The 22,990-nt window shown below is 42.4% G+C and overlaps 1 protein-coding gene across 14 annotated transcripts in view; it reads right to left on the bottom strand.

Annotated features, from left to right (window-relative positions):
• ZNF451 (zinc finger protein 451) overlaps positions 1-22,990 on the bottom strand; it is a 111,897-nt gene that overhangs the window by 57,839 nt on the left and 31,068 nt on the right. For 12 of the 14 annotated variants that reach the window (XR_015061936.1, XM_085896301.1, XM_085896303.1 and 9 more), the window contains 3 exons: positions 22,787-22,909; positions 15,392-15,503; positions 9,703-9,850 (listed from right to left, as the gene is read on the bottom strand). Coding sequence is in view for 13 of the 14 variants with exons in the window: in XM_085896301.1 (XP_085752427.1) it covers positions 9,703-9,850; positions 15,392-15,503; positions 22,787-22,909 (383 nt within the window). In the remaining variant the exon portion in view is untranslated. The remainder of the gene's footprint in view (positions 1-9,702; positions 9,851-15,391; positions 15,504-22,786; positions 22,910-22,990) is intronic. The other 2 variants (XM_085896312.1, XM_085896313.1) reach the window with 1 other exon arrangement.

The following is a 22,990-nucleotide window of genomic DNA, read 5'->3' as shown; positions in this document are numbered from 1 at the left end:
CAAGAACGGAAGAAGCTACCAATGTCAAATCACACCACGTGATTCAGGAGGGTGGCGGCTAGTGCTGATTAGATTTTGGTCATAATCGGTCAAAGGTCAAGGTCACAGTGAGGTCAAATATTCGATTTTTGATGGTTTGGTACAGATAACTCAAGAACAGAAGAAGCCACCAATGTCAAATTACACCACGTGATTCAGGAGGCTGATGGCTAGTGCTGATTAGATTTTGGTCAAAATCGGTCAAAGGTCAAGGTCACAGTGAGGTCAAACATAATTCCGTAAATTCATGTGGAGAAATGGAGTATTTTTGCTTCGTTCGACGTTACGAGTTCGTTTTAACTTCGATTTTAATTTTTGGCTTCGGTTCTTGCGATCGCTTAGGACGCTTAAAACTCAGTTGTCGGAATTCTGGTAAAAATCGGATGTTTTTGAGACGTTTTAAGATTGTACAAAAAATATTTCACTCGACGCGTCACGGGTCGTCCCATGATGCAGTGCGCTCGAGCAGACGAGTCATTGAGTGACGTTAAGGTTTTGCGTGGAGAAATGGAGATTTTTTGCTTCGCTCGACGTTACGAGTTCGTTTTAACTTCGATTTTAATTTTGTCTTCGGTTTTTGCGATCACTTAGGATGCTTAAAACTCGGTTGTCGAAATTCTGGAACATCGATGAATAACTGATATATATATATATATATATATATATATATATATATATATATATATATATATATATATATATATATATATATATATATATATATATATATATATATATATATATATATATATATATATATATATATATATATATATATATATATAAAAGTCTTTTATCAGATTCTTCTGAAAAGTAATACACCTATTATCTGGCATATCCTGCTGGTACTGAATCACTTTAAAAAAAAATAAAAACAAAAAAATGGAATTTTTATAAGAAATCAAGTTTTTCTCTGGGACTCATTATCTGCAAACCACAGTGTAAAATCGTAGACCACAATGAATTCAGAATCCAAGCTCCCCTTGGGCTTCTGACTGATTCATGCTTTTATTAGACAAGGTCAGAGGTCAAGTTGAGGATTTTGTAAGTACCAGTCTATGACTGCTTGTTTGTAGGCACGATAACTCGAGAACGGAAGAAGCTACCAATGTCAAATTCAATCACGTGATTCAGGAGGGTGATGGCTAGCGCCGATTAGATTTTGGTCAAAATCGGTCAAAGGTCAAGGTCATAGTGAGGTCAAACATCCAAAACATTCGATTTTTGATGGTTTAGTACAGAATCATCGGAGAAACTTCTGGTTTGCGTCGCTACCTTCTCTCGAGACAGCTTTTATGAGACAAGGTCAGAGGTCAAGTTGACGATTTCGTAAGTACCAGTCTATGACTGCTTGTTTGTTTGTAGGCACGATAACTCGAGAACGGAAGAAGCTACCAATGTCAAATTACACCACGTGATTCAGGAGGGTGGTGGCTCGCGCTGATTAGATTTTGGTCAAAATTGGTCAAAGGTCAAACATAATTCTGTAAATTCATGTGGAGAAATGGAGCATTTTTGCTTCGCTCGGCATTACGAGTTCGTTTTAACTTCGATTTTAATTTTGGCTTCGGTTTTTGCGATCGCTTAAAACTCAGTTGTCGAAATTCTGGTAAGAAAAAAAAAAAATAATCGGATGTTTTGGAGACGTTTTAAGATTGTATAAAAAATATTTCACTCGACGCGTCACGGGTCGTCACGTGATGCAGTGCGCTCGAGCAGAGGTGTTGTTGATCACGTAAAGGTTTTCCGTGTGCGCGCTGACGGTGTTTTCGATAAAGATGGTGTTTAAAAGTCATTTTTTATCCCAATAAAGGTTATCGTCGCATGCCTGACTCGCTAAGCCGTCAGATTATGTAAAGGTTGTTGGTGGATGGCCGAATATTACGGTTTTGTGAATTTGATAAAATAATATTAAATAATTGCTTAGAGAAATGGAGATTTTTTGCTTCGCTCGATGTTACGAGTTTGTTTTAACTTCGATTTTAATTTTGTCTTCGGTTTTTGTGATCGCTTTGGACGCTTAAAACTCGGATGTCGAAATTCTGGTAAAAATCGGATGTTTTGGAGACGTTTTAAGATTGTATAAAAAAATATTTCACTCGACGTGTCACGGGTCGTCACGTGATGCAGTGCGCTCGAGCAGACGCGTCGTTGAGTCACGTAAAGGTTTTACGTGTGCGCGCTGACTGTGTTTTCGATAAAGATGGTGTTTAAAAGTCATTTTTTATCCCAATAAAGGTTATCGTCGCATGCCTGACTCGCTGAGCCGTCGGATTCTGTGAAGATTGTTGCAGAGATGCCAACTTTTGGAAATCAGAATTCGGGAGGATTTTCAACCGACACCAAATAATGTGCGCAAAGCGCACATCTCGAGCGCGGAGCGCTCGACCCTTGCGGCGGGGTCCAGGGCCCGCCTTAGGGCCCTGGAAGCTCTGGGGGTCTAAACGCTCTCTAGTGCCCTCTGAGCCCTATTTTGGAGCATTTAACATGTTAAGAATTCCCACTTTTTGAACAAAAAAAGGGGAAAATTGTGCACTTTTTAATGTTACATGTATGTTAATATTAGTAAGTTAGGGGACAATCAAAGATTAACAAAAAGCACAAAAGAAGCAATATTTTTCTTCCCTTACTGGCTGGTACTACTGCTGCTTGCTTTTTCCATGGCAGCTTTGCTGAGTGACAGCTGTGTGGCTCTTTTAGCCCTTCTGATTATGTCTTTGCTGTATTCTCTCTGGTAGCAAGGGGTGCTATGAGCTAGTTTTTCAATTAAGAGAGCTTCCAGGGTTTTGACACTCAAATTGGGACGAAATTCAGTATGATTCTTCCGTACAAGACTGAGTGCCCGCTCAGATGATGCGTTTGAATGAGGAATGACCAAGATTCCCTTCATCACTTTGCTCAAATTAGGATACTTCTTGGCACCAGTGCAGGGATCTGTGAGCTGTGAAATCCGATGCCACTGCTCATCCACTCTCACTGTCTCAGTAGCAATTGTAGCTATGGAGGCATCTGCCTGGTAGTGAGCGAATTCACTCTCAAGACTGTCTATGTCACTATCACCGCCACTGAACAGACAGGGGAATTTCTTGATGAAAAACTCCACACAGTCAAACCCCACTTCTTGGTGTAGCTTAACATCCAGCACCTGAGCATGCTTGGCTAATTCATCATCTAGCGGCCAGGTTTTGAAGATGTAATTGCAGGCTTTCACATAATATGAGCGAACTGCACTGAAGAAACCTTGGATGTCTGACTCACTCAGAGTGAAGGTGGATTTCTTGAGACTCCTTTGTTCCCTTATATACAGTTTGGCATCGTTCCCAATCATGAGGTCCTCATCATTCTTCTGATGATGTCTGTCAGAGAAGGGTACATTTACCAGAGCAACCGATGACACCGATGGTTTCAAAAACCATACGAAGATATCTTTCAGAAGACCATTCAATTCTCCGTGCAGGAGATGAATACAGGGTTCGTCTCTTTGGAGCAGAAGATTCCCCTTCTCAAAAAGCTTGTTAGCATATCGAAGGAAGAAACAATAGAGTTTTGTTTGTGGAGACAAGAACATCCTGTTGACACGTTTTTCTCTAGATTCCTGCACAGTGTTTGAGAAAGATGCGCTTTTAGTTGTAGAACTCGTAGTGCACTTAGCCGCAGGGCGATCACACTTGCGTTTACTGCCAGCAGAAGAGGTCAGACTCGTAGTACCAGATCCAATTTTACGTTTGAGGAGAGAGCTTGAGGTAGGTGCAGCCAAGGAAGAAGACCTCTGATTCGAAGGTTTTGCTGAGCTTCTATCAAGTGATTTGGCAAAAGCAGAACTTAACTTGGGTCCTTCTTTGCCTGTACATGGGACTATCACAGTCTTTCTCGACTCTGAAGGGATCTGCTTTGTAGATGAACGTGATGAAGGGCCGGTGATGCTACCTGCTCTCAGCATTGGTTTTGGTGCTGTCCCTGCTGTCTTCTTCGCAGCAGATACTGCAGTGGTAGTGGTGAATGCTGCTCCACTAGTGCTTGATCCTGCAGTGCCAGTACTGGCAGTAGATACAGTGCCGTCCTTCTTGCTCGTTGTTAGAGTCTTGGCTACAGTTGGTTGCATTTTTCTTCGTACTTCTTCTTTGAAGAAGAGGCGAAGTGGCTCCCACTGTTCAATCAGCCTGTCTAGGCACTGACCAAGGGACAGCCACCTTGTTGCAACATGCTTCAGAATCTTGTGTGTCGGGGCATCACAGAGTTCTTGCAGTGCTTTCACTCCTTTGACGCGTTTACTACTTTTGTCCAAGTAGTAGTAAATATCGATGAGAAAGTCATCTAATTCAATGGGTAAGGCCTGAGCCGCCTTCTTGGCCGTATTGTGCATCATATGGCAAGGGCATCCCATGATGTAGCACTCTGGATTTTGTTTGTGGATATAAGCAGCGACTCCTTTGTGCTTGCCCACCATGACAGAGGCATTATCAGCACAAAAGGAAACACAATTTCCCCACGGAATTTTCCTGTCCCTGAACTCATGATCAAGCAGTTTGAAAATGTTTTCTCCAGTGGAATCTTGTTTGCACGCAGGCAAACTTAGCAAACCTTGCTTCACAATCCCAGCACTGTTGTCATAGTACGAAATCAGGACAGGATATAGCTGGGCCTCACCACTGTCATTGCTACCGTCTGTAGCTAGGCTAAATGGAGCGAGTCTAGCAATATCGGCAATAGATGAAGCAGTAACATTTGACAACTCACCAATTACACTGGTCAACAACAAATTTGTTGTCTGCATTTTTTAAGCTGATTTAGGACGAATCTGATGCGCTGAATCCAAAACTCACATTAGTTTTGTTCAATCAGGTCAAGTTTTTGAGATATGGCCACATGTCGTTTTTTACATATTTTGTTCACATGTACGCATGTGTGGAGCATTTTAGAAGAAGTTGGTGGGGGTAAAATGTCATGTCAAATAATTGTTTTGATTGGAAATAATTATTTTAATGACAAGAAGTATTCAGGTACGATAGTTCTAGGTGATTATGTCGAAAAGGGATCAGTTTGAAGTCATAAAACCTCAAAATCTTCCAAAAATTGGTGAGGCAAAGCATAAAGTTCGTGGATCAAAACTAAAGTTAATGGGGCAGATTTTGTAATAATGTGATACAAAAAAGTTGTATTTCTTGAAATAACGAACTCTGAAGAATGTACAATACCTACATGCGCCAATTTATGACATGCGCTTCTGCTCAAGCTTGGAGTGCCACAGTACGAACCCAAAGATTGGAGACTGTTCATTGACAGCAGCAAGCGATCACTGAAATGTGTTCTGCTACACAACGGCAACCAGTTTGCCTCTGTACCCATCGCTCACTCGACTACACTGAAGGAGAAGTATGAAGCGGTGAAGTACGTGCTGGAGAAAATTGGTTATGATCAGCATAAGTGGTTTATTTGTGTTGACCTGAAGATGGTGAACTTTTTGTTGGGACAACAGTCTGGCTTCACCAAGTACCCATGTTTTCTGTGCATGTGGGATAGTAGGGACCGTGCTCAGCATTACACGAAGAAGGACTGGCCTGTGCGGGAGGAATTGGTGCCATGCAAAGAAAGGAACGTCATCAACGACCCTCTGGTGGACAGAGACAGAATACTCTTCCCACCGCTGCACATCAAGCTCGGCTTAATCAAGCAGTTCACCAAGGCTCTGGACAAAGATGGTGACTGCTTCACTTACTTGTGCCAGGCTTTTCCAGGATTGACCATGGAGAAGTTGAAAGCTGGCATCTTTGATGGTTCTCAGATCCGTCAGCTCATCAGAGATCCAGAGTTCAAAAACTCAATGAACGAAGTGGAACTGGAAGCGTGGAAGACATTTGTTTTGGTAGTGAAGAACTTTCTTGGCAACAATAAGGCCAGAAACTACGCAGAACTTGTCAACAACATGCTGACTGCTTTCAGAAACCTGGGCTGCAACATGAGCATCAAGATGCACTACCTATTTTCACATATGAACCGGTTTCCTGAGAACCTGGGTTCAATGAGTGACGAGCAGGGGAGAGATTCCATCAGGACATGAAGGAGATGGAGACCAGGTATCAGGGTCGCTGGGACGCAGTCATGATGGCTGACTACTGTTGGAATCTGAAGAGAGACCTCCCTGCCGCTGAACATTCCAGGAGTTCTAAGAAACGGAAGTTCAAGCCCTGAAGTTTGAACAGTGGTGACGCAACATGCAATTTACTTGTACTTACCTTTATCAATGCCCACCATTCAGATGACAGTAATCGATGTTTCTATCATGTAATCAATAAATGTTGTTGGCAAAACATTTTTTTTCTTTAAAACATGTTTAGGATGATATGTGTTGACAAAAATCAGCTGATAATGCCACAAAAATGTAATTGATTTTGTCACAAGATCTGATTTTTCAAATCAACTTAGCACAAAAACCTGACCTGATGGAGAGAAACGGATGCCATTTCCTGATTCAGCAGTGCCAGAATACCCTAATTCACTTGTAGAAATCTAGACAACATTCAGAAAGTAAAAAATTGTTCACCAGTGTTCTTTTTTCTTCTTTGTTCTTGTTTTTTTCTTTTTTTTTTTTTTCTTTTTGTTCCTTGCTTTTTGTTCTTGTTTTTTTTTTTTTTTTTTTTTTTTTTTTTTTGTTCTTGCACATCTTGCAAGTTTTTGTTCTTGCACATCCATACTTTGAAGCAACTTTGAATCTGGAAACATCTTTTGAAATAGAGGTCCAGCATGATCTGAGACTGATATGGGCAAGTTATGTTCCACAATAAATCCACTAAAGAGAAGTTCCGCTCGGGTAACACCCTCTTCCTCGCTTGTCCCTTGTTTGGTGAAATAATTCAGAAGTGTACCGGTACTCGTGCTCGAAGATCTCTCCTTTGCAATGTCTGTGTGCCGTTTGCTTCCAACGTGCTTCCGAATATCATGGCGACCTCCGTGCTCAACTGAAATATCAACGCTGCATACTGTACAATACGCATGATGAATTCCTCTTTCACACTTTCGAATACACGGGTATTGGAGACTGTATTCGGTCTTGCACTTCTGAGACCATTTCTTGGTCTTCGTAAGCTTCTTTTCTGCCATTTCGTAATCAACATCGAGGGCTTGAAGCATCGGTAACTTCGAAGTCGATGTTCCACAGCTGCAGCGCGACTCGTAGAACTCTAGCGGCTGTTAAACACCGCACGGTGGTCGCGACCGCCGGGCTGGTACGGGGCCCAGCTGCATGCAGTGAGCGTATCGCATGCATATACACTATGCATACATACCGCATGCACTGTATTGCACACATACCGCATGCACTAAATCTCAGTGCATGATCGCATAAGCGAGATCCAGACCCAATGTTTCGCTGCTCCTCATTTGAATTTGCAATTTTTTACGTACAATTTGGTAGCAGCGAACGTTATGGAGTTACCACATGCTATACGTAGCAGACGATGCTTTTCATTCAATTCTCATACTAGTACATTCTGATTAGTGAACAGTGCAAAAATATCAAAATTTCGGGAGGATAAGGATAGTGATCGTAAGGGCGGGAGTTTGGGTGAATTTTCGGAAGCCTCCCGATGAAATTGGGAGGGTTGGCATTGCTGTTGTTGGTGGATGGCCGAATATTACGGTTTTGTGACTTTGATAAAATAATATAAAATAATTGCGTGGAGAAATGGAGATTTTTGCTTCGGTCGACGTTACGATTTTTGATGGTTTGGTGCAGAATCATCGTAGAAACTTCTGGTTTGCATCGCTACCTTCTCGAGAGACAGCTTTTATCAGACAAGGTCAGAGGTCAAGTTGACGATTTCGTAAATACCAGTCTATGACTGCTTGTTTGTTCGTTTGTTTGTGAACAGTTTTACGGAAAAACGCCTCGACGGATTTCGACGAAACTTGGTGGGGGGGGGGTTAGGTCTGGTCCAAGGAAAATGCCATTATATTTTGGACTTGGTCCAAAATCCAATATGGCCGCTATGGCAGGCAATTTGATTTTTTTTTTTTGGCATTTCTACATGTTTTAAGTGATTTCCAACCGCCCCACCCCCCAAAAAAATATTTTGCAAATTTTTTTTCAACAAAATTTCGATTTTTTTTTTTGCATTTCTCCATGTTATAAGTGGTTTCCAACAAAAAAACATGCCAAAATTATAATTGCGGCTGATTTTGGAACTTCAGGTGGATATACCCACGTAAAATCAATTTCTGTCTCAAGGAATCTAGTTATGACGAATTAATTGAGTATGTAAAAGTTAAAAGTAAAAGGGAAAGTTGCAAACTATAACTCTGTGAGCACTGTTGACGTCAAATTGAATGAATAGGATATCAGGTTCACTTGAGTGACCTAGCAGTATTGGTGGCGGAGGTTTTGCACTCTACCGAGTGCTCCCCCTCTAGTTTTGTCTGCAACCGTTTCCTCAAAATCCCACTGATCCGTTTCAATGTACTGAGAACCTTTCGAGTTGCTAATGACGCTGGAATCAGTATAAGAATTTGGGCTCGACATGCACCGTTTCCCGATGTAAGCCACCGTTTGGATCAAGGTGGGTTCAATGCGTGACGTCACTAGCGAAATCAAAAAAATAAAAATGAATTAAAAAAAAAAATTTTGCCTTCGAGTTACACCGTGATGAACAATTCTGAATGTTTTTTTCTGAAAAACAACAAACAAAATATATATATATATATATATATATATATATATATATATATATATATATATATATATATATATATATATATATATATATATAGGTTCCCCTTTAATATCCACTTATAAATAGCAAGTTTTCAAAGATAGGTTACACACAAGGAATTTAGATGCAGGTGGAGGACACTCGGCCCATCATGCCTGCGCCACATGAACACCAAACCAAACAAGAACGGTACTCTTTGACATGATGTCGACAGATGTGCCTCTGCCCACATTATATCACGAGCAAATACCACCCGTCGCTTCACTGATGGGGATACCAAGGGGAGGAGGGAGAAAAGGAGGGGGAAAGAGGGAGAGGGGTGAGGGAGAGGGGTGGGGGAGAGTGAAGAGGTGGAGGGAAAGGACAGAGGAGGGAAGGGGAGCGAGGAGGGGTATGGGAAGGGAAGGCAGACGTGTGGTGGAGTGTTAATTATGATTCATACAGTCTCATCAAAATGATTCTGCATAGAATGACACTGAAGATGGAAACAAAATATCTGAAATCCATTTTCTGCCGGTCATACTATAAATACACGGCCAGGAGACAAACACTGCTCGGACATGTCCGGAGACAAACTCCCGTCCAGACATAAACACCGCCCAGATATATCCGGAGACAGACAGAAAGGTGTGGGAGGAGGGTGCTGCACTGTATTGGGAGGGAGTAAAGCAAGGATGGGACAAAAAGAGAGAGAATATGTTATGCTGCGCGCGCGCACGCACGCACACGTTACCGTTTCATCCGATTCAATAACCATCAAGATCAGCAACTGCGAAATATACATCATCCAGGTTTCAACCAATTAATCAAATAAACTCTCCAAAGAGTGGGCCCACAACCTTAGTTGTGTCCGAAGGTCATCCAATCAGGCAGAGAGGTGAGCAGAAAGACTGAAAGAATGAAACCAAGAATTAAGAGCTCAAAGTGGTGCAGAGGTTACTGCAGATGAGGAAAATACCTTTTCACATGTCCCTGGAGTAAGAAAATGTTGTCAAATCGCCGGTTGCAGTTGACGATGGGACAAACCAAAGGGGTATCAGGTTGTTGGACTTGTGGGTACACTTTACATCCATGTCGAGCAACGGAATCATGTGGATTCTGCCTCACTAGAAAACGAGAGAAAAAAAAAAGGTTTGACTTTCAAGGTCATTTTTTTCAAGGTCACTTTTCTTGGAAGGTTTTGCTCCAATGGCTGTTAATGATTACAAAGACAGGACTCAACACAGATTTTAACCAGACCCACACTCGTTAGCGCGCAAACCTGCCAGGCTGAACAGGTTACATTTTACATCCCACTGATAGGCTGGATATGCATCCGGACCGTCTGTCCTTGTCAGACACCAAAATCCAATCAATTTGTCCTCGTCACACACCCAACCTGTCCACCAGGTTTCGTCCGAATCTGTCCACAAACAACATAACCGCTGTCAACCTTTGGTGGCGGAGGTAAAAAAATTTGCTTCTGGATCGACAATAAATAAACTTTGCAAGCAACATGAGATGCAAACTACTTTTAAAGATTTGCAACGGCATTTATCGGCAGAAGTACCGATACCGTTTATGACCATCCCGACCACTCAAGTACCCATTTCTCATCTTCCAGGTCAGATAATAATTCGCAACATGTCAAGTGGAAGAGAGATAGAGATGGATATAGAGAGATAGAAGTGTGAACAATGATAATATCACAAACATGTATAAAAACCAATAAATTTGGAGAATCGAGGGCAAAAAACAACAACAAGACCCTACAACACCAACACACCAATGAAAATCTAATCTTATGAAACTAATCAAGGTGAAGGGATTTATGATGGAGCAGGTTTCTAACGTTGACGAGACAGGATTATTCTGGAGGACGATGCCTTCTCGTTCGTACCGTGCTCTCCAAGTAGGGAAGATTGGAGTTCAAAGTAAGGTGAATTAAGGATCGTGTTACCCTTCTCCATTGTGGGTTGCGGCAATGCTGCAGGCGCCTTCGTCATAAAGCGAGTGCTGCTTTTCCGTTCACTGAATTGCCTTCCCCACTCAACCTTCCCATGCTCCAGTCCCTCTCACCCCGAACCCCCAACGGCATCATCCCAAGCTAAGTCTCACGTTTCCCATTTACGGCAGAGGACAGTTTGAGCACGTAACGTTCTTACCCCAACCCACCTTGCTGTTTTATATGAAATTAAAAAAGGTAAAACTCTTGCATTTTTGTTTAATTACCTGCACCACCGAAAGTGAGAGATTATGTTTTCACCCCTTCCTGTCTGTTTGGGTTCAGGATATCTTACAAATTGTGGGCGGATCCAGATGAAATGTAGTGGGCAGGTTGGGTGAGTGAAAAGGACAAACTGACGAGATTTTGGTGAAGATCTGATCCAGATCCGGACATGAGAATTATTTAATTTTTTGTGGACAAAAACGATATCTGGCATGATATAATAAAAATGTATTGGGACTGATATGTTCTGGTGGATCAGGCACTGCGTGGTGGAGGTATGCGCTCTACCGAGTGGCATTCTAGTTTAAGCTGTATATATTTTATTTACATGTTTATTTCAATGTTAACATGATCATATGTATATACTGTCTATATATATATATATATATATATATATATATATATATATATATATATATATATATATATATATATATATATATATATATATATATATATATATATAAAAAAATATTGCAGACCCGGGGTCAGGAGCAAGAAGACCACGGGGGTGGGAGGGGAAGCTACCTCGGGTTCCCCCCAGACTCTCCAGAATCGCAGGCCATCACACACGGACGACTCCGTGACGCAGCTGGTCTCTAATCGGCCGTGAACGCCAATAACTCAACCACGTGACTTCAAGTCCTCCGTCTAATGAATACCGGTTACCCAATGGTCACCTGATTTAATTACCGGGGGTCCTGCCCTCGGTACGCCTTGTTCAAACCGGATCAGATGCAGCCGAGCGCAACTGCCCAAGGACATACCGGCTAGGAAAACAGATCGTTGGGGGATAACGTCCCGGCTCGGCTAGGATACGGACCATGCTGGACCAATGAAGGACAAGACAAAAACGAGCTGGGAACATTTCTACACAAACATTTATTTACAATCAAGCGAGGAAAGGTAATGTGGCACAATAAATTGGGTTTATTTTTATATACAGCAGAGACAGCAAGGAATTCATGGGGTGCGACAAAAGGCAAGCAATTTACAAAAGCAGACGCAGAGCAGACTTATCCCGTTAGAACTTCCACAATTTTAACTTATGCTACGGCAGACGCCATCACTTACACAAACACACAAACCCGAGAAAGGTTAGATAGCCAGAAAGAAAGAGAGCAGATGAGGACTAACGGCCTCGCAATAGCTGGTGCGGTCGGCCGACCAAAGCAACTCAGCAGTACGCTTTGGGGGAGGTAAGAGGGCGAATACTGGTGTCTAAGGTGTGGGAGTGGGAGGCTTGGTGTGGTGGGGTGTTATGCCAGAGGAGACCGATTGCGAATCGGTAATGGATGCTCTTGTGTGCGTGTGATTGTGCGTCCAAAGGGGACAAGATAGAGGGGTGGAAAAAAAAAAGAAAGAAAAAGAGAAAAAGAGAAAAAGAGAAAAAGAGAAAAGAGAAAAAGAGAAAAAGAGAAAAAGAGAAAAAGAGAAAAAGAGAAAAAGAGAAAAGAGAAAAAGAGAAAAAGAGAAAAAGAGAAAAAGAGAAAAGAGAAAAAGAGAAAAGAGAAAAAGAGAAAAAGAGAAAAAGAGAAAAGAGAAAAGAGAAAAAGAGAAAAAGAGAAAAAGAGAAAAAGAGAAAAAGAGAAAAAGAGAAAAAGAGAAAAAGAGAAAAGAGAAAAAGAGAAAAAGAGAAAAAGAGAAAAAGAGAAAAAGAGAAAAAGAGAAAAAGAGAAAAAGAGAAAAAGAGAAAAGAGAAAAGAGAAAAAGAGAAAAAGAGAAAAAGAGAAAAAGAGAAAAAGAGAAAAAGAGAGAAAGAGAAAAAGATAAAAAGAGAAAAAGAGAAAAAGAGAGAAAAAGAGAAAGAGAGAAAAACACAAAGAGAAAAAGAGAAAAAGAGAAAAAGAGAAAAAGAGAGAAAGAGAGAAAGAGAAAAAGAGAAAAAGAGAAAAAGAGAAAAAGAGAAAAAGAGAAAAAAAGAAAAAAACAAAAAAAGAAAAAGATAAAAAGAGAGATAGAGAGATAGAGAGATAGAGAGATAGAGAGATAGAGAAAGAGAGAGAGAAAGAGAGAGAGAAAGAGAAAGAGAAAGAGAAAGAGAAAGAGAAAGAGAAAGAGAGAGAGAAAGAGATAGAAAGCGAAAGAGAGAAAGAGAGAGAAGAGATAAATGTGTGTGTGAGTATGTGTGTGTGTGTGTGTGTGTGTGTGTGTGTGTGTGTGTGTGTGTGTGTGTGTGTGTGTGTGTGTGTGTGTGTGTGTGTGTGTGTGTGTGTGTGTGTGTGTGTGTATGTATATATATATATATATATATATATATATATATATATATATATATATATATATATATATATATATATATATATATATATATATATATGCATAAGGTAAAAGATTCCTAGCCTCATTGTGCATAGGTCTGTGAGTGTAGCGTGTACCTCCGTGGGATGCTCCGCTTGAGCAATCCCACCTCAAGAGCAAGGGCGGAGCGATGGAGGAACAAATGGATGCATAAGGAGGAGGTTTATACATGAACCCCACGTGAAATACACGGACACAGCAACTTAAAATAAACACAGGAATTTAATGAAAATAGACAAATATTTACAACGGACATTAACAAGAATAGAATATATGTGAGGTGAAGTCAAAGCCGAGGCACCTCAACACCCAGACTTGAATACGGACAAGGGGAAGTCAAATAAAAGAAAATCCTCCCTTAAATCTGACACTTAGCTTGGTCCAGAGATGGTCTTTTTGGAACGTGGAATCGAGGCGCTTCTATTTGCACGTGTAAACGCGCGCAAAATGGCGCCAAGCCGCCTTCTCACAGCATGAACGTTTGTCAGGCAATTCGTGAGCGGTATTCAACACCAAGGTTCACCGACCGTCTTGCAGCTTCTTTGTCTATCGCGCCTGCCGATACGCTCTTTGCAGAATGGCGCCATCCACTTTGGTGACGTACGCGAGGTTCATCCAAGAGTCGATGGCCACCGTCTTGCTCGGTACGTGAGCCAAATTGCCTCAGCACAAATACGAGAATCGTGCAGTCTTCTTCATGCGTTGAAGGAAAGCTTGCTGTGAAGCCCTGTTCTTACAGGCCATCTTTTAGCGACGTTTTTTTCTCGAACGCGTGCGTCACCGCACTCGTGCGTTCCTCCTAATCTCTCCTTTAACATAACCGAACCACCGTTTCCTCCCAGGGCGTGGCTTGCTCGCACCAAGCCCGGGAAGGTGGGGTTTCTCGCCTATTCAGCACACCTGCCTAGTTTCTGATGTCACGCTCATTAATCATCAGCTTCAGGGGCGTGACTTCGCCCTCCGTCACCCTTTTAGGCGGACCTTCTTCCTACTTGGTCATGCAGCTCTGTCGTAATGGTCCATTGCTGGTTTGCAATACAAAAAAAAAAAAACAGGGAAAGTCACAGGGGGGCAATCACATACTGGGGAACTTGGCTTTAATCCCGATCTCATTAACACCGCACCACCCCGTGTGGTGACACGTAACACTCAAGCTCACAGTCTCCCAACTTAATTACATCGAGATGTATCCTACACGTCCACGGACCAAACAACTCTATTCAATCCTAACTTTCCGATTAAATTCCTCAATCTACCTCCACAACCGCAACAATATATGTACGCGTGTATATTTATTTATGTTCGGTGTTCATTTCAATAGTAATGTGCTTTTCTGGCTGCCGTCGATCTTCCTCGATATTTTCTCAAAATCCAGGAACTGAACCCCCCTCTTCCCATTGGCCCTTGGCTTCCACAATCCCCGTTTTATCTATTGCGGAATTTTCCAGGAACCTTAACCCCAATGATATTGGAAGGTTTACGATACATTTTTCCTCGAGTCTCCAAACCAAACAATATCGCACATTTGCCTCAAATATCGTTCCTCCGACAGCACTATCTGCAGAACACCAACAATTGAAACAATCTCAGCTTCCAAGTCCACACAACAATCTGACGTCAACAAATTCATTCTCGAAAAGGTCACATCCACGTAAACATTGATGTCGATAAAGTAAACACATTAATCGGGTCAATAAAGTGATCAATTTGATTATCATGGTGTTGATAGAGCATCTATAATGGTTAACTGCTCCGGCATCCAATTTCCTGGTATTTGAGTTCTTGGAATATCCTTCCCAAATTTTTTTCACAAAATCAATTGAGTTCATTCGTTCTACTTTTGATAATCCTGCCTCCCATAAACTTTGTATGGGGCGACGTAGGAGTAAACAAGGCCTGTGCCACAGAGGAAACTTTCCCCATAATCCTCGCCAAAAAAAAAAATAAGCCGCCTTTTTGTGACGGCCACTGATGAGATTTCCTGATTGCAGATTGCAAGGGATGATTGGATTCTGGTGACACAAATATGGCAGTGTTATCTTCGAAGTGATTTCATCAACATCAATGTGATCAGCATACAAGTTTAATTACAAGAGAATGCTTGATACAGACAACATGCACATTTGACAAGCTGCACCTGGAGTATTGAGCCAAAATTTAACACATTGTTTTGCCTCCTCTCTCGCCGCAGACTTCTCTGCAAATTTCAACTGCTGCAAACCATGAGCTTGGAGCGATTCGGTACGCACCTGCCAACACAAAGGTACACACCGTAATCACTCGTAAAGAATCCACTACCGTGTATAATACGCAGGGAACTTGTCAGATAAAATTCTCAGGAAAATACCAGTTTATATGTATAACCCACGTACCCAAAAACACGAACTCCATCTCAGGACTGGAGATTTATTAAACTCAAAATCAGCGTTTTGTGGATCTATTATGGAGAGAGTCCTTTTAGATGGAGTACAATTCCGTATAACTCAACATGTATGAGAAACAATATGATGAACAACGTGGCACGTTGAATGCACCAAACAGCTCTTACCTCGGGTGACATGTGACATCTATTGGATTAGCATAGCAATATCTCGTTAGTGACTCAAGTGTTTGGCGAGTCCAACTTCCAAACGGTAATTCTCAAGGATTGTCGATTGTGCTGCAACGCACGTGTCAACACCCACACTTATTTTATTACGATGATGGTGTGTATTTTTTAAAGTTTAATTAAAATGTTTGAAAAGCGAACTAATGTATTATCATGGGTTTGGCGGTTAGCTTAATTCACCTGACCCACACACAAACTAAAATACAGACAAGGGGAAAATTAAACAAAAGGAAATCCTCCCTTCATTCTGGTACTTTGCTTTGTCCAGAGATGGTCTTTATTGCGCTTTGCGATTGAGGCGCTTCGTCCTGTGCAGGAAGATGCGCCCCAAAATGTCACCGAGCCACTCTCTGGGCGGGAAACGTACATGAGGTAATTTGTGAGGCGGTATTCAACACCAGGGCTCAGGAACCACCATGCGGCTTCCTCATCAATCGCGCTCGCCGACGCCCGCTCTCTGCAGAATGGCGCCGCTCCCTTCGGTAGACATACACGAGGCTTTGAGGTCCGTCTCTCACAACCCAGCCAAGAGTCAATGGCCAGCGTGTTGCTCAGCGCAACACGAGAATCGCACAGCCATTTTGTCGTGCCGAGAGGAGAGCAAAGCGAGATCCTCCGTTCCAGCCACGTTCCTCTCAACGACTGTCTCGTCTTCGAACTTCACCCTTCTTCCAACCGCTCTCTGACGTCACACCCATCAATCATCCACCCCCAGGCGTGGCTTGTTGGCACGAAAACCGGGAAGGCGGGGCTTCTGCCTGCTCGGCACGTTTTGCTTACTTCTTGTTGTTATAAAAACGCACTTCTTTCATGGCTGGCTTGTAAATACAAAAACATAGGTCACAGGGTGCAATTACATACTGGGGGTAATTGGTCTTAATCCTTATCTAATCAACACAGCACCCCCCCCCCCCCCCCCGTGGTGACAAGTAACACTTGAGCTCACATTTCCTCGACTTGATTTACATCAACATGTCTAATACATGTCCACAGACCAAGCAACTCTTATGGAATCCTAAATTTGCTGTGAAATTCCTCCATTTATCCCCACAAACATAACACTATTATAACCGAAAAATTTAAATTATTTCATTGAAATAATTGTTATTCGAAACAAATAATGTTGTGGGCTGGGGATCGATGGCGATAAACGACAACGAGGTGGAGCAGTGGAGTCGTCTCCCACCGAACACCCGGAATGTAGCTCGTGACTCTCTGATAAGTTCGAGAGTTCACGGGTCCCTTAGCAGACCGTGGTCGCCAATATTTCTACAGCGTGAGGTAGGGTCCACTTGTCTAAATCCAATTTACAGAGGGAAGGGAGACAGAGCAGAGTTATCACGAATAAAGAAATGTAATGTACAATTAACAAGGCACTTAACGATTCTACTTAACAGATGGGGCCCACGGACACACACGGACACACACGGACACACACACACACACACAAAACTGGACCCCGTGGGTCTTTAGTCAGTAGAGCCGGGCCAGGGTACCTGTCTCACCTCGTGTGGTCACACCGACCCGAACCACCACGGTGGGACTCAAACCCACTACCTTGACGTTGTCAGCACCAAGACTGCAGACCGCTCAGCAGTCGCCACGATCACTGCTCTTCGGTCACCACCACCACGGTGAGCCACCGCAAAGGACCGCAGACCGCTCGAACCACGACTGCAGACCAAGCCAATCACCACAATCACTCATCTGGTTTCTTGAGGTGGGAGCGGTTTCTTTCCTCGCCACTCGCCTCCTGATTGGATGGTCCCATTGCGTGATCCGCTGGCCGTCCCTCATTGGACAGGCCCATGGTAGGCGGGGCAACTCCCACCTTTCTGGGGCGGAGTCGGATCTGAGGTGATGAAGGCTCCACCCACGACTTCAGCCAAAAACACGTGGGCAATGGCGACCGGGTTGAGTGAGGGTGGTGTCGTTGTAGTTGTTGTTGTTGTAAAAACCTAACAAAAATAACTCGTAGTGCACACAAGAAATTCCCATTAGACAGGAGGGATTCTAACTATAAACTCATACTTATCGAAATAACTGAACTATGGGGACTCTGGCTGTTTGTGTGCAAAAGGCTTCCAGATTCGTAACACTAATACACATTCAATATTGAATAGCTATCCCACAATTCTTCTTCTTTGCACATTTATCCCAACAGTTCGAGGTCAGCCACTCGGATCAGTCTTATCCATTCCCGTCTGTCCTCCACAACTTCCTCTCTCAATCCCACGCTCTTCAAATCTCTTTCCACGATATCCCTCCACCTCATCTCGGTCATCCTTTTGATCTTTTCTCTCTAATTAGCTCATTTCATGCTTTCTTGGTTGGTTCTTCATCCTTTGTTTTCTAATCATGTGTCCAAACCACCGCAACCTCTTCTCTCTCATTCTTTCTGTGACATTTACAACTCCAGCTCTCTTGTGCATCTCCTCATCCACTCCCTTTGTGACACTCGGAGAACTCACCAAAGAATTCTCATCTCTTTCCTCTCCAGCAACTCCTCTTCTACAGAGATATTATCTATATATTAAAGTAGTCAGATTTCTCCATCCGTTGCCCCTCTGTCTGTCTGTCGCGTGCTTAACTTCTGGGATGTCGCGACGTCGTTGAGCCTGGGACACGACGTCATGTTACGGCATCAAGTCCGGGACGTCATTGTGGCATTACATCTGGAACTAGGCTAAACCTTTACAGACGGGCAAGTCATCCCACACATCCAGCACTCGATCCGTCCCGTCGCTGATGGCAGTTGAACAACATAACCCATATATGTATCGGACAATCTGACGTCCGAAGCCGATGGGTTGAATATGCCAGATGCTTTGCTTCGGGATGACAGATTTAGTTAGATGGTGTTATCGTAAAGCATTGTTCCGTCATTACGTCTAGCGCAAGGCTAGGATTTTATTGCGGTGCATTATTCACGACTCGATGAGAAGCAGTGCGTTACATAAGCCACGTCTGATAAATGCCAACAAGCCATAACTATTAGCCTACGTTTCTTAATATCGTTATAATAATACAACATTAATCATTCATCATTGGGAGCATGAAACAAATTCATCATATCGTTTTTTGGCAAATAAGTAAGCGAATTACAAAAATTAACACTGAGTTGTTTGCAGTAAAAATACATTCTGGAATAAAACAATATTGCAAATATTGTCTGCGAATAAACTATTGCTGTACTGTAACATATACAAGTTGTGTGTTCAACTTCCGTCAGTGCAGTAACTGGTTCAATGCGAGCAGCACTGTAAGCTGCTGGGACTTGTAAGACAGACACTCTCCCACCAGGAGCGGCGTGACACAACACACATAGACATAGAAACTGTGTCTACCACCCCCACTCCCATTACTGATTTTTTTTTTTTTTTTAAACGCCAAAAACCTTCGAGCACACCTTAAGTACAACCATTAAATTTCAACTCGTTCAAATCCAACAGTTTAGGAGTGCACAACACACAAGCAATTAAAGTGCAGACTGGCAGACCAATTTGCAAATCCTCGCTACTCAGGCAATATCTGCAAAATAATAGGGGGGAAAAAAAGAAAATAAGTAATTAAAACTAGAAAATGTAATTTGTCACGAACGCATCGATGAATACGCCTTCCCCAACATTATGAAAAAATGAGATAGAGATGGAGAGACGGAGAGATAGAGACTTCTAACTCGAGTTATGACGTGCAAAAATGATTTTCAAAGGGTACATGACCTCTTTTTTTTTTTGTATACCTTGGTCGAGGCTCGTATGAGAGCTAACACACAACTCACAGCAAGGAGGCATGAGACAAGAGGGGCGGGAGTGGAAGGGACAAAAGAGTGGGGAACAGACACATTAGGTGAACTGTGGAAGGGAGAGGGATGGGGATGGGACGGGGAACATGGCGAAGAGAAGATGGACATTTCAGGGACTTTCAGGAAGGAAAGCAGGAGAAATGAAGGAAGTGGGCTTGGGTGGATTATCGGGGGTAGAAAAGATCGAGGATTTGGATGGGGGAAGATAAGAGGTGGTGGTGAACAGCTGTTTTGAAAGCCTGGAGGGAAGAATGGGAAAGAATAGAGTGAGGAAGTTTATTCCAAAGGCGGGAAAAAGAGGAATGAAAGAGTGAAGATGAGCAGTGATTTGTGATTTTGGTAGTTTTACCAGAAGGGGGTTGTTGGCGGACCTTGAGCGCCCTGTGGAAATGTGGTGGGGACAAATCGCAGAGAGAGCAGGGGGGCAAGGCTGGAGAGGAGTCGGTAGAAGACAGAAAGACCACCGACCAACCTGCGGTGATTGAGTGAGAGGCCCAAAGACTCAGCTTCATTGCGGGAGATGCCGATGATCTTAAATGCCCTGGTTTCGACAGCGTGAAGCCGAGAAAGGTGGGAGGCAGGAGCACCAGCCCAGAGGGGAGAGCAGTACTCCATCAGGCTACGGACAAAAGCTTTGTAAGTGGTCAGGAGCTCAAGAGGGCCGAGGAAGGACTTAGCACGACGGAGGATTCCCAGTCGGCGACTGGCTTTTGAGGCGAGGTTGGAAATGTGACTTTCCCAGGAAAGGTCATGGCAGATAGTGAGACCTAGAAGCTTGAAAGAAAAGACTTCTTCCAGAGGATTGTTGAGAAAGTGGATGGGGGGGTTTTGTAAACGGTCCTTTCGAAGAGACATAGTGAGAGTGTGAGATTTGTCTGGATTGAAAGACATCAATTAGTCCTTGTCACTTACCCAACCTGTCCACAATGTTTCATCCGCAACCGTCAATAACTTTTTGAGCGACTGTGTAATCGCTTTTAACTGCATTTCTCAATGGTTAATAATCACATTAAAAAAAAATTTTCTCCTTTCCAGATCTGCACCAAAATTATATTGGGTTTATCCTTGTCGCACACCCAAACCTGTCCACCAAATTTCCTACAAAATTGTCAATAACTTTTTGAGATATCCTGCTCACAGACAAACAAACAAACAAACAAGGACAGACAAACAGATGTGAAAAAATAACCTCTGTCCACATTAGGTGACGAAGGTAAATATTGTTGCCTCTGGAGTTTCTTAGCTCCATTTGCAAGTTTAAAAAATCGTGAAAATAAAGACTCGAAAACCAAAACCACCTTTATATGGTGGTTGCCTTCAGTTACTTGAACTTTTCATGCCTCCACCGATGAAGTCGTCGGAGGCATGATGTTTTTGGGTCGTCCGTACGTCCATGCTAATTTTCTGTTTTCTCTGCAACCGCTTATCCGATGGACACAATTTTCACCGCAAGTGCAACTACTCATGCAGAATGTTTTAATGATACTTATGACATCATACATCACGTGGTGTGACAGCCATGTTGGAAGAAAGGAAGGAAAAATAAATAAATAAATAAATAAACCAATGTCACCCTCAGGGTGACCTGTATCTTGCCAAAAGGTGACCACGTGTGACTTCTTTAAGGTCACACTGAGGTGAACAGAGCTGCTATCCACCAGGAGCGACTCCTTGAGGAATATCTGCCTACGAGAAATTCCGATGAGAATCGTTCTACAGAGTAACCATGAAAAATATGCTTTTGCCTCATAACGTCACGAAATGACGTCATAATGTCTCAAGCTTGACATATCTAGAAAGCACTCATCGAGGTGTTCAATTTGAGGTACTACACGATATGGTTCCTAAAACTTGAAAATTTAACCTTGGGGTCAAATATGTTTGACCTGAGGCGCTAACCATGAAGGTCAAGGCCAATCGCCACCAAATTTAATCATCTGAGCGCCAGACCATGAACTATATTCCCATGAAGTTTGAAGACGATCCGATCAAAATTACTCAAAAAATAAGGGTTTTGTCGACTCCCCTGATTTGCGACAAAGTGACCTTGACCTTTGACCTTGACCTTCAAAGTTTTATGCGCTGAAAGGGACCTCTAAAGGCCTCTGATATGCGAAGTTACAAAAATTTCCAATGATAACTGTGCTCTGCAGAGTGATTTATACGTGATTACAGACCAAAAACAAAAAAAAAACAAAAAAAACAAATGAAGGTCAAGGCCAATCGCCACCAGAAATTAATCAGCTGAGCGCCAGACCATGAACTATATTCCCATGAAGTTTGAAGACGATCCGATCAAAATTACTCAAAAAAAATAAGGGTTTCGTCGACTCCCCTGATTTGTGACAAAGTGACCTTGACCTTCAAAATTTTATGCGCTGAAAGGGACCTCTATAGGCCTCTGATATGCGAAGTTACAAAAATTTCCAATGATAACTGTGCTCTGCAGAGTGATTTATACATGATTACAGACCAAAAATAAAAATAAAAAATAAAAAAATAAAAAAATGAAGGTCAAGGCCAATCGCCACCAGAAATTAATCAGCTGAGTGCCAGACCATGAACTATATTCCCATGAAGTTTGAAGACGATCCGATCAAAATTACTCAAAAAAATAAGGGTTTCGTCGACTCCCCTGATTTGCGACAAAGTGACCTTGACCTTCAAAATTTTGTGCAATGAAAAAGGGACCTCTATAGGCCTCTGATATGCGAAGTTACAAAAATTTCCAATGATAACTGTGCGCTGCAGAATTTTTTTATCCGTGATTACAGACAAAAAAAAAACAAAAAAAAAACATACAAGCTGACTAACATATCTTGCAAAAACTTCGTTTTGGCAAGATAAAAACTTAGGACCTTTGAGTTTCCAAAACCGCTGCACGGAAAAAAATTGAAACTTGGCACCAGTGATTTTTTTTTTGACGATCAACAACTTGTATAACATGCATTCACAAGTTAAATTGAAAACTGAACTTTAACAATCAGCTGGCATTGTAAGCAAGCAAAGTTTTCTGTAAATATAAAACACTTAAAAACGTAAAAGATATCGTCTTTAAGGATTAACCAACTTGAATGAACGTGGCGCAGGCCATTTCCAGATAGTTTGGAACAACCTACATGAAAGTTCTTTGCGCGTGCACGAATCATCTCTTTCTCCTGCTGGACTTGCTGGGATAGACGATCCAGTGTGGATTCGACCTTCTTCTTGCTGGATTCAATCGGATCAACCGTCCGCATAACCTGTGCGTGAAGTATCCAGCAACAGCAGAGAGACAGAGACAGAGCAAAAAAATAAAGATCTCCACTTTCTCCTGGTTTCCA

Source organism: Eptatretus burgeri, chromosome 9 (genome assembly GCF_056783735.1).
Source record: "Eptatretus burgeri isolate ZD-2024b chromosome 9, Ebu_testis_v1, whole genome shotgun sequence".
NCBI lineage: Eukaryota > Metazoa > Chordata > Myxini > Myxiniformes > Myxinidae > Eptatretus > Eptatretus burgeri.
This window is presented reverse-complemented; position numbering and strand designations above follow the sequence as displayed.